This window comes from Phyllopteryx taeniolatus, chromosome 5 (assembly GCF_024500385.1).
Source record: "Phyllopteryx taeniolatus isolate TA_2022b chromosome 5, UOR_Ptae_1.2, whole genome shotgun sequence".
NCBI lineage: Eukaryota > Metazoa > Chordata > Actinopteri > Syngnathiformes > Syngnathidae > Phyllopteryx > Phyllopteryx taeniolatus.
In genome coordinates, this window is record NC_084506.1 from 13,229,831 (window position 1) to 13,242,476 (window position 12,646).

The window sequence follows — 12,646 nt, forward strand, 5'->3', positions numbered from 1 at the left end:
ACTGTAGGCCAGTTCCAAGCCTGCATACATGCAGAGGGTTGTGTCAGGAAGGGGCATCAATCTTAAAACTTTGCCAAACAAATATGAGCGTTCATCCAAAAAATTCAGTACTGGATCGGTCGTGGCCCGGGTTAACAACGTCCGCCACCGGCGCCATTAACCTACAGGGCGGTGGTGGAAATTCAGCTACTGTGGGTTGAAGATGAAGGAGAAGTGGAAAGCGAGTTCTTAGGCAGAAAGAGAAGAGGAAAGCACAGAGCCTAGAACTCATGTTCAACTTTGAATGTTGGGAGTATGACAGGAAAAGCTCAGGAGTTCGTTGACATGGTGATTCGGAGAAAGGTTGATTATATTGTGTGTCCCGGAAAGCAGGTGGAAAGGCAGTAAGGCTAGAAGTTTAGGGGCAGGGTTCAAATTTTTTCCCATGGTGTGGATTTGAAGAGAAATGGAGTAGATGCAGGGGTGTAAAACCCATATTAGTTCGCGGGCCACATTCACCCCAATTAGATCTCAAGTGGGTCGAACCACAATATTTGTGGCTTAAAAATCCATAAATAACATCTATTAAAAAATTTCCCATTGTTTTGGTGCAAATAATTCCAAGTAATTTTGGAAAATATTCACATTTATTCATTATCTTATTGCAAATTTTGTTGCATATCATGACCAGTGTGAAATTTTCAAGCAAACATTATTTCAACAGTATTATGAATCAGTGAGCATGCACTGTTCACTTATGCATCCTTTGTAAATGTACATAAAAATTTAAGTTGTGACAGTGCATTGAAAAAAAAATACCCCAAAAAGGTTCCAACAAAGCATCCTCTTTTTAAGTGAAGCTTTTGACTGAAATTTTGTAATGTTCAATGTCTTAAAACATTTCTACAGGAGGTAGTTATTTTCACAGAATTGTAGTGTGAACATGGCACACCATTTTATATTGGTGTGCTCCTGAAACTTGGCATCATTCTGAACTTGGCCTTCACAAGTTCCGTATGTTTGACACCCCTGGAGTAGGGGTTATTTTAAAGGAAGAGTTAGCTAATAATGTCTTTGAGGTGAAAAGAGTGTCAGATCGAGTGTTGAGGCTCAACTTGGAATTGAGGGTGTAATGTATAATGTAAATTAGTGGCTAGGCCCCACAGGTAGGATGTGACCTAGAGGTGAAAGAGAAGTTCTGGAAGGAGCTAGACAAAGTAGTTCTGGGCATCCCAGACAGAGAGAGTGTCTGAAGATTGGCGCAGATTTTAATGGACATGTTGGTGAAGGAAACGGGGGTAATGAAGAAGTGATGGGTAACTTTGGAATTCTGGAAAGGAACTTGGGAGGGACAGATGGTGGTAGACTTTGCAAAAAGGATGGAAATGGCTAGAGTGAACACTTTCTTCCAGAAGAGGCAGGAACATAGGGTGACCTACAAGAGCGGAGGTAGAAGCACGCAGGTGGATTACATTTTATGCAGACGATGTAATCTGAAGGAGGTTAATGACTGTAAGGTAGTGGTCGGGGAGAGAGTGGCTTGAAAGCATAGGATGGTGGTGTGTAAAATGAATCTTGTGGTTGGGAGGAAGATTAAGAAAGAAATGGCATAGCAGAGAACCATGTGGAGCTGGAACCAAGCTGAGAAAGGAAGAGTGTTGTGCAGCTTGTCAAGAAGAGGTGAGCCAGGCTCTCTGTGGACGGGGGGAGCTTCCAGAAGACTGGACCACGACAGCCAAGGTGATCAGAGAGACAGGCAGGAGAGTACTTGGTGTATCTTCTGGTAGGAAAGGGGAGGAGACTTGGTGGGGGACCCACAAAGTACAGGAAATCATAGAAGGAAAGAGGTTAGCAAAGAAGCCGTGGGACACACAGGACTGAGGAGAGGAGACAAGAATACATGAGGATGCGACCTATGGCAAAGGTAGAGGTGGCAAAGGCCAAACAAGAGGCAGGCACACAGTGGGACAAAAAAGTATTTAGTCAGCCATCATTTATGCAAGTTATCCCACTTAAGTTGAGAGAGGCCTATAATTTTCATCAGAAGTGTACCTCACCTATGCGAGACAAAATAAGAAACAAAATCCAGAGTCACATTGTCTGATTTTTAAAGAATTTATTAGCAAATTAAATATTTGGTCAATCACAAAAGTTCATCTCAATACTTTATAATATACCCTTTGTTGGCAATGACAGAGGTCAAACATTTTCTGTAAGTCTTCACAAGGTTTTCACATCAGTCTCATAATTTAAAGGTCGTTACATTTTATGAAATAAGAGTTCTAGATGACAAAGGCTTCCTTATTAAACTCAAAAACACAAGGAGGAGTGGAGTTTTATAGAATATTTAATTAGATCTACAAGGGATCTAAAGGGAAACACACAAAGGGATCTAACTACAAAAAGGAAACATGAATAATGGTGGAAGAAAAGAAAAATAGGTTTGGGAAAAAGGGAAATAGAACACTGTCTTGCTGGACTAAAGTTGAAAACGTGAGCGTTTTAATGCGCTCAGCCCGGGCGAGAGAGAACAAAGTTGGGATTTTGTGTGAAGCTAGTAATTTCCCCCAAATTATGAGGCACTAATATTGTACATCCTAGCTACACTTATTGTGCGGTACTCATGACCGTAGATCATCTGGTCGGTGGGGGTGGTCGTTCTCCGGACACCTCAGGAGGAAAACAAAGCAGGTTTAGTTGTAGAAAAAGAAAAAAAACAAGAGAGGCAGAAGAAGAAAAATTGTTGTCCCCTCGGTCCTGCTGATTGAACTGGTGGCGGACCAAGCTCCTGCTCTCAGCATCGCGCATGCGTGACCGGTACGGGATGCAGGTAGCTGCTTGCTGAGGCTCCGCCAACCGATCACAGCTAGGGAAAGCGATCAAAGCCGCATGGCTGGTTTCCTCGATCAAAAACTCCGCTGGCTAAATTGAGGCGGGTGTTCACGCAGGTGGGGACGCTGGAGACAAAAGAAAAGGAAGCGGGGAGGGGTGGACAGGAAAGAGGAAACACACGAAAGAGAGGTAGAAGAGGCGGGAGTCAGAGGTTAAATACCCAGGAGGCGTGTCCCAGAGGACGGAGACCCGGACAAGACCACGCCCATCGGCTCGAATTTAGTCTACGAACTTTGCCGTAAAAGTCGTATAAAAATCATATCTGAATATAAAATACTCCCAACTTTGTAGTCTTCCCCATAGATTACGCATATAGAATGACCGTTTAAACTTTAGTCTTGGCAAATCAACTGTTTATGGTTCAATCACATTTCATGCTTCTTGGCTTCAAACCAAGACAAACAGTTCTCACAGCCGCACCTGTAAAGTTGACACACTGACAGACATCAAGGCATACATTTGGAATATTTCTGTAGAGTTCGTGAAATATCAAAACAGACATTTATCTTCAGTTAAAAACAACCATTCCGGGTTGCAGTACTCTCAAACGCCAGTGGGTGGCGCCTTGCGTGCATGTTTGAATATTAAGCAAATAGTTAATTGCTGTATTTGCGTCCCGTTGTCGATCTGTCCCAGCTTGGTCTCCCGGAGAGATGATCCCAACTTTTGGCTGCTGTCAGTTCAAACAAAGAAAATGATTCTTTGATGACTGTAAACCAAGATATCGAGAGGTTCTGCTAATTAATTTAGGGTCCACTTGACATACGCCAGGCTTCCTTTTTAGTGGCCGTTTCACAGCAGGGCCGCAGGGAAGAATGCAGTTTGTCAAATTGTGGGATGTTTTGGCAACTGGGTCAGAGTCACTACACGAGCAACAGTATGGTTTAATGCCGAGAAAGAGTACAACAGATGCATTGTTTGCCTTGAGGTTGTTATTGGAGAAGGTCAGAAGGAGCTACATTGTCTCTTTGTAGATCCAGAGAAAGCCTAAGACAGAGTACCCAGAAGGGAACTGTGGTACTGCATGTGGAAGTCGGGAGTGGCAAGAGTAGTACAGGACATGTATCAGGGCTACAGAACAGTGGTGAGGTGTGCTGTAGTTGTGACAGAGGAGTTTAAGGTGGAGGTGGCACTGCATCAGGGATCAGCCCTGAGCCCTTTCACATTTGCAGTGGTGATCGATAGGCTGACAGATGAGGTTAGACTGGAATCCCCGTGGACCATGATGTTTGTAGATGAAATTGTGATCTGCAGTGAAAGCAGGGAGTAGGTGGAGGAATGCACTGGAAAGGAATGAAGATTGGCTGAAGTAAAACAGAATATATGTGCTTGAATGAGATGGGTGGAGGGGGAAGATTGACGCTACGGGGAGAAGAGATAACTGGGGTGGATAACTTTATACTTCAACTGTCCAGCGCACTGGTGAGTGTGGTAAGGAAATGAAGAAACGGGTCCAAGCAGGTTGGAACGGGTGGAGGAAGGTGTCAGGTGTGCTATGTGACAGAAGAGTCTCTGCTAGGATGAAGGGCAAAGTTTATAAGACAGTGGTGAGGCCATTCATGATGTACAGATTAGAGACTGTGCCACTGAAGAGACAACAGGAATCAGAGCTGGAGGTGGAAGTAATGAAAATGTTGAGGTTCTCTGTAGGAGAGACCAGATTGGATATGGTTAAAAATGAGCTCATCATACAGATTGGATATGGTTAAAAATGAGCTCATCAGAGGGACAGCCAAGGTTAGATGTTTTGGATCCAATTAGAGAGGGCAGACTTCGATGGTTTGGTCACGTCCAGAGGAGAGAGTGAGTGTATTGGTAGAAGGGTGACTAGGATGGAGCTGCCAGGCAAGAGAGCTGGAGGAAGACCAAAGAGAAGACTGATGGATGTCGTGAGGGAAGTTGGTGTTAGAGAAGAGGATGCATGAGATAGGCTTACATGGAAAAGGATGACACGCTGTGGCAACCCCTAACGGGACAAGCCGAAAGGAAAAGAAGACGACACTTTAATATTGAATAAAAATACAATGGAACATCCAAAGTGGCAAACAATCCATTCTTTTGTAATTTCCAAATGCTAAGGAATCAAGGTAAAGTGAATTACTGGTACTTTGTTAATTCTATTAATTGTACTAAACAGGTTTTACCAAACAATTGCACATTCCTCACACGGTCATAATGCATGTAAAAAGTTTTAACCACTTTATAATAAAAATAGTTAAAAATACTTTGAATATGCATGACAGACATTTAATGAAGGCATTTGCAGAGAGATATTTTCACCTAGCGATGTTTTATAGCTATTCCTGGAATTGATTAAGATACATTCTATGTTTAATCTGTGTCGTAAGATGTCAATAAATTCAATTTCCACTTCTGTGTTAGCATTACACTTAACTACTGTATCATCACTCATGCCCCTTTTGTTACCCCAAAACAGAGTAGACAGAAAAACAAAACACACTTTGGGATTTAGATTCTCGCTAAACTGAAATCTCTCTAGATTTTCTGATGTTGGTTTGAGCTCAAAGTTTTGTTTGACATTTGAGGCAAATTTTTCCTGAACATTTTGGTTGAAGTCCATATTTATATGACTTGTGCAGTCTCTGACTTTGGAAGTTTCACTGTAGTTTAATTTGGTTGGTCTTCGAAGTCCCAGGTCCCATTTGTTACCTTGTTCTCTGTATGTGTTATAGAGCCAAATTTCTGTCCTGCAAAACCGGATAGAGCAGCTGGAGCAGCTCCTCGAGGAAAACCACCAAATCATCAGTCACATAAAAGACTCTGTCATGGAGCTCACAGACACAGGAGCAGTGTCTCCCAGTGGCCACCTGCCCTTCAGGGGTGCCAATGGCTCTTGGGTCCTTCCCTTTGACGGCCGCCCCACTTTCCTTGCGGTCAACCCCCAGGACTGTCAGTTGGCTGCAGGCAGCCACAGTCAGGCAGATGTTCAGGTTAGCCTACTGCAGTTTTGACAAGCACATAGATACGTCACTGTGTTTACTTTGTCAAATGTAAAATTAACTTGTCGTTGTGTGACTTTATTGTGTGTGTGTGTGTGTGTGTTCATTTTCAGATGTTGGATGTATTCTCGCTCCTGAAGTTTGACAATCCAGATGGTGGTGTGTGGAAACAGGGCTTTGACATAACTTACGACGCTGATGAGTGGGACAAAGAACCTCTGCAAGTGTTTGTGGTCCCACACTCTCACAATGATCCAGGTGATCACCTCAAGCACACATGCACTAAAACTTAATTGCCGATGTTTTTAATGTAATCAAAGTTTGTAAAAGTCATTGCAGCGCCAGTGAGAAGGCATTCTTCCAAATTCGCTTCACTTCCATTTGTTGTCAATATTTTTTGGGTAATGCCAGAATGTGTAATGAGAGTGAGGCAGACATTTATCTTCAACTTATTTACTAGTCTACATCACAAATACTAATTTGACTCATGGTTAACAGTTGTTTTGGGCTGCAGTCGATTAAATTTGTAACTGTCCCTCAGTTGAATGAACAGGTGAGATGTTTTTCGATGGGTGCTTCATTTAATTTGCAGATTTATGCTATCAGACACTGTGTGCAGTCAACAAACACCATTATAAATATAAATGAATAAAACGTAAATTTTAGAATCAGGACAAGGCAAAATTTTGTGACATACAACTATTTTTTATAAACAATGTAAAGTACAAGATTCAAGACTTCAGCTGTTTTCCGTTTTTCTTTCTGAAGCTAACCTTAAAAGTTTGGAACATGAACACCGAAACAATAAAATACAATTACATAGGTGTAAGTAGAGCAGTGAAATATAACAATATACTGTAATAACATACTGATGTCAAACTCAAGGTCCAGGGGTCAGAGCCAGCCTGCCACATCATTTTATGTGGCCCGCGAAAGCAAATCATGTGCATCCATGTTGTTTCTTGCTAAAATACCAAAATTGCGAAGTGTCTTCACTTTTAGAAATGTTGAGCTATTGTAAGCATTTTTGGTTACCAATCCCCCTTTAAAAATAAATTGAACTAGAGATGCGAGCAGCTATAATCGGGCCCTCGCACCCCGGCCCCGTTGGGGTACTGGCAGTTTGAGGTCCTGGCAGGTTGGGGTATTGACACGATGAAGGGCCGCAAATTGCCCCCGGGCGGTAGGTTGGACACCACGCTGGAGGACATATGCAAAGTTATGGCCAATATTGAGTAAATGTGGGCCACACAAAAATGGAGTATGACCCGCAAATGGCCCCCAGGCCATAGGTTGACACCACTGCTGCAGGACAAGTGCAAAAAGGTCCAGCCGCACAAAATGGGTGGACTGGCTGCAAATGACCCCTGGGCCATAGATTGAACACCACTGCTATCAGACGCGCAAAGCCGTGTAAGAAGTTATATTGAAAAAATGCGGGTCATACAAAAATGGGGGATGGCCCCCAAATGGCCATAGGTAGGACACCACTGCTGTTGGACAAGTGCAAACAAAGCCTTCTCAAAGGTTACATTGAGAAAATGCAGGTCACACAATAATGGGGGAAGCCCCCCAAATGGACCAGGTAGTCCACCACTGCTGTTGGACAAGTGTGAAGCCTTCTATTGACTAAATGCAGGTGTTGAAAGAAGGTAATGAACTCTTAGGCCTGCTACACTACTGTATGTATTGTCACTAATGGTGATCGGACTTTTAACTGCTGTGAATGTTACATTTAACAGGCCGTAGATCATTTTCTGTTGAGTTTAGGACATGGGTTGTAATTACAAATTTGTTTGTGTGGGGGTGCTACACGGGTGTATGAATTTCCGTAGGCGTAGGTGCAGCATAGCGCAAATAGGTCTTTTGATGAACTGTCACCATGTTCTGTTTTCGGCGACCTCAGAAAAGCTACGGTTGAAGAGCCGCCACCGGCATATAGTATGTTGGGGGGAAAAAAGCTTTTGATAACTTTTAATGTCCCCGGTGTTGAGATGGTATTGACCAAGTTTGAAGTTGGATGAAATCGCAGCACTGGTGACACCTGTCTGAGTCCTTCTCAACAGGCTTTAGTAGTTTCTGTACCATTTGTGAAAAAGACATCTTCACATCATATACAGAATTACTGTGTACTTCTATCCTTGTCCATCCAATATTTACATTTGTATACATTACATCCAAAACGCTATTATTGCTGCAGCAATAACCATGCTATGCTCACAATAACAAAACTGTCAATTGATAAATTGTCTGTTCACTAATTTAATAGTATTCATAATTCTATTTTTTTTTATACTTATAACATTAGAAATTGCTGCTATTCTAACATTAAAAATCACTGCCGACTAACAGTGATTTATTTACTTGAGTCCAAAAGTTCCAGTCAGAAAGGCAGGAACACTCTTAAAGGTAACGCATGTTTAGAGACAGCCAAGTAACAATAAATAAAATAATCATGTGACTCATCTATCGTTTATTTTTCTCCGCTTAGTGATATTGTAAAATGATTTATTTTTCTGAACACCCTTTGGGATGTTTTTATTTGAAATGTAGACATTACATTTGAAGTGAGGGAAGTGGGTAAGCTGATTTAATTTTGCAGTGATATGAAGTGGACCTATTTTATTATATTCATTTTTGGGACTAACCAAATGTAATTGCGGAGGTAAATGTGTATGTTTTAACGGGAGTTAGAATTGTTATTCCCTCTCCGTGTGATGTTCATTCACCCATGACTTTCGAGTCACTAGTACACCACTAAAGAGTGATACTGTTACAATATGCTTAAACAATTTGGCGGAGGAGAGGGGGCGGCGGCGACGTGGAGATCAGACTCACAAGGCATCCAGGCAGCCAGGACGCAGGCTTTGCGAAGCGGAGATCTACGGCAACCGATCTCGGCCCGTAGGTCTGTGTTTGCTAGGACAGAGGCCGCCGTGAACAACATGGCACCTCTATTTCGCTCACTCGATTGTGAAACAACGCTCTGACAAGCGTAGTACACCGCAGCAAGTTGCAAAGCGAAACGCACTCTTCTCAACACTGCGGTCACGCTAGCCAATCAGTGTATTTCTTTATAGACGTGCACACATGGTCACATTGGGTTACACATGTCCAATCGGGTGCTTTTACACTCAAATGAGGAAGTGAAGCGCTCTAGCTGCCTGGCTAAGCCGCTTGGCTTCGTATAGACAGCGCAAAACTACATTTTAAGCACAACTACTCATTTTATGCCGAGACAAGGTTGCGACAACATCGAATTTAGCAATATCATGAATATTGTAACATCCCTACATACGACAATGATTTTTTTCATATGTTGGCCCGATCGAGAATGTTATGTTTTGCTAGCTTGCTCGTGACTATTTTTGACATGCCCGAGCAATCGGGAATCGGTAAACTTCAAGCCCTGCCATAACTACATTGTGGCCCATGACAAAAATGTTGTATGGTGATATATAAAAGTTCTCTCATAAGATAAAATCCTTTCGTTTATGTTGTTGTTTTAGATTTCCCTGAACCCCTAGTTTCCTTTCCTCCACTTAGTAATATGCTTCAGCTGAGCTGTGTGGGGCTACCGCTTCCCGGCTGCTGAGGACTGTGTCAAGACTCGCTGGTCCACCGAGCCAGCAACTGCTACCCTAGCCGCAGAATGCAGAGACGGGGCCGCGTGATATGTTGGAATTGTCAATCAGTGTCCCCTGCAATTCACGTTAGTTCTCGGAATTAGCTGCATTCTTTGACATGACTTGAGTGGTCCACTGTCATTGGTCGTGTCACCTGTTCTGGATGGTCGGTTTCGGTTGGTTTGTATTTTGTATCTTTTCTATCCACTTAAAGGTCCCATCCTATCAAAATAAAAAAAATTCCACTGTTTTATGCATAACATAGGTCAAAATGACCTGTTTGAAGTTTAACATCCATGTGGTTTGTCGATTTGAGTGCAAAAGCAGATGAACGGCATAAAGACTTCTTTATACTCGCGAGGACGGCGACTGCGCTGACGTCACTGTGGCTGTCCCGCACGTACTTTGCCTTTATACTTGAGTGCAACCCGCACGTGCAATTTTTAAAATGTACTGCAGTTCACCTCCAAGTCGGGTGTCGCTATGGACGGTGTTGGCTAGGACACCACAGGGTGGCGTTTCCTCTGCATTTTTTTGGCCATTTCCGGTAGATGTTTTTACTTTCCTTTCAGTAACAAGGAACAAAGCAACAATGGCGACTGTGGAACAAATGGACCTAGATGACCAGATGATACATTTAATTATGCTGCAAAATCGATTGAGAAGGCAGCGGCGTAAATGGTATGTAGAACCAAGAGGAACACTTGAGTACGTCATCAGAACATGTGACTAAAACGGACCAATCACGAGAGACGATCTCCGCGGCCTTCAACGCGCAGCAGCAATTTCTGCTGTGTACCCGTCAAGCTACGCAAAAGGGCCGCGCGGCCCAAATAGTCGGTCACGTGATGCAATGCGGGGCGTTGTCGGCCGTGTGACCGCGGGAGTATAAAGAGGCCTTAAGACTTGCAAAATGACCGCATCATATTTTGGTGTATTTGCGACGTAGATGAGTTACCCATTATTCAAGTATGTGCTCACTTGAAACACGCTCACTTGTCTAAGGAAAAATGACTGAGCAACAATGCGGCCGCGTCTTGTGCGAAGCTTCAACTTTGCATCACCTACCAAACTCAGAGGAGTTGAAGAATAAATGGTTTAAATTTATTTTTGGACAAATTCCTAACCATTTAGAACTGTGTGTGTGAATTGTGCTGTATTCGGTGCCATTTTGTAGAGGATGACTTCATAAACATAAGCTTTCACACACACTGGAAGTGCACTTCTGGGTTTTGAACGAGCGACCCAGCCGGGCGCTGCCAAGCCATACAAAATACATTATATAAAAGCATACATATGTGTTTAACAGCAATACTTAACTATACAGTGGTGCCTCGATACACGAGTGACCCGACTTACGAGTTTTTGTGAATACCAGCTGTTGATCGGCAAAGTTTTTGCTTTGACTTGCGAGACCAAACTTGAGAAATAAGTGCTGTATGACGGCAGGTGGCTCCACATATTCACTTGACAACAAGCAGCACTTTGGCTGATATAATCAAATATTAAAAAAAAAAAAAAAAAAAAAAAAGGGGGGGGGGGGGGGCTTTAAGGTGTACATATTGCCACTACCGGTTGGAGTTTACTGTCAAATTAACCATAAAATTACATGATGTATATTTGTGTATTTAAAACAATTTGAAGCTGTGGACAAGCAATCCATGTTACGCCGGAGAAGTTACAGAGATACTACATGTCTACCCCTCCTGGAAGCAGTCACCTTATCGTGGTGGAGGGTTTTGTGTGTCCCAATGATCCTAGGAGCTAAGTTGTCAAGCCCCTGGTAGGGTCACCCATGGCAAACCGGTCCTAGGTGAGGGACCAGACAAAGCACTGCAAAAAGACCCCTATGATGAAAGATACTAATAGATTGAGATTTCCCTTGCCCGGATGTGGGTCACCGGGGCCCCCCTCTGGACCCAGGCCTGGAGGTGGGGCTCGAAGGCGAGCGCCTGGTGGCGGGGCCTGCACCCATGGGGCCCGGCCGGGCACAGCTCGAAAGGGTAATGTGAATCCCCCTTCCCATGGGCTCACCACCTGTGGGAGGGGCCACAGGGGTCGGGTGCAGTGTGAGCTGGGTGGTGACCAAAGGCGATCTGATCCCCGGCTACAGAAGCTGGCTCTAGGGAGGTGGAATGTCACCTCTCTGGCAGGGAAGGAGCCCGAGCTGGTGTGTGAGGTCGAGAAGTTCCGACTAGATATAGTCGGGCTCGCCTCCAAACAGTGTTTGGGCTCTGGTACCAGTCCCCTCGAGAGGGGTTGGACTCTCTTGCACTCTGGAGTTGCCCACGGTGAGCGGCCCCGAGCAGGTGTGGGCATACTTATTGCCCCCCCCCCCCCCCGGCTCGGCGCCTGTACATTGTGGGGTTCACCCCGGTGGACGAGAGGGTAACCTCCCTCCGCCTTCGGGTGGGGAGACAGGTCCTGCAGCAGTTCAAAGTACCCACCCTTTTTGGAGTCCTTAGAGGGGGTGCTGGAGAGTGCTCCTGCTGGGGACTCCCATCGTTCTGCTGGGGGACTTCAATGCTCACTTGGGCAATGACAGTGAGACCTGGAAGGCTGTGATTGGGAGGAACGCCCCCCCCCCCCCCCCCCGGATCAGACCCCGATCGGTCTGTTATTGGACTTCTGTGCGCATCACGGATTGTCCATAACGAACAACATGTTCAAGCATAAGGGTGTCCACATGTGCACTTGGCACCAGGAAACCCTAGGTCGCAGTTTGATGATCGGCTTTGAGGTCGTGTCATTGGACTTGCGGCTGCACGTCTTGGACACTCTGGTGAAGAGCGAGGCGGAGCTATCAACTGATCACCACATGGTGGTGAGTTGGCTCCGATGGTAGGGGAAGATGCCGGTCAGACGTGGCAGGCCCAAACGTATCGTGAGGGTCTGCTGGGAATGTCTGGCAGAATCCCCTGTCAGAAGGAGTTTCAACTCCCACGTCCGACAGAACTTTGCTCATGTTCCGGGTGAGGCAGTGGACATCGAGTCCGAGTGGGCCATGTTCCGCGCCTCAATTGCTGAGGCGGCCGACCGGAGCTGTGGCCGTAAGGTGGTCGGTGCCTGTCATGGCGGCAATCCCCGAACCAGTTGGTGGGACACCAACGGTGATTGATGCTGTCAAGCTGAAGAAGGAGTCCTATCGGGCCTTTTTAGCCTGCGGGACTCCTCAGGCAGCTGATGGGT

General features: G+C 44.7%; 1 protein-coding gene across 4 annotated transcripts in view; it reads left to right on the plus strand.

The window, feature by feature from the left end:
• The window catches only part of man2a2 (mannosidase, alpha, class 2A, member 2), a 57,806-nt gene that overhangs the window by 2,436 nt on the left and 42,724 nt on the right, over positions 1-12,646 (plus strand). For 3 of the 4 annotated variants that reach the window (XM_061772853.1, XM_061772852.1, XM_061772854.1), the window contains exons 3-4: positions 5,565-5,822; positions 5,945-6,089. In XM_061772853.1, the coding sequence (XP_061628837.1) occupies positions 5,565-5,822; positions 5,945-6,089 (403 nt within the window). Of the gene's footprint in view, positions 4,959-5,564; positions 5,823-5,944; positions 6,090-12,646 lie in introns of all 4 variants that reach the window. The other variant, XM_061772855.1, reaches the window with a different exon arrangement.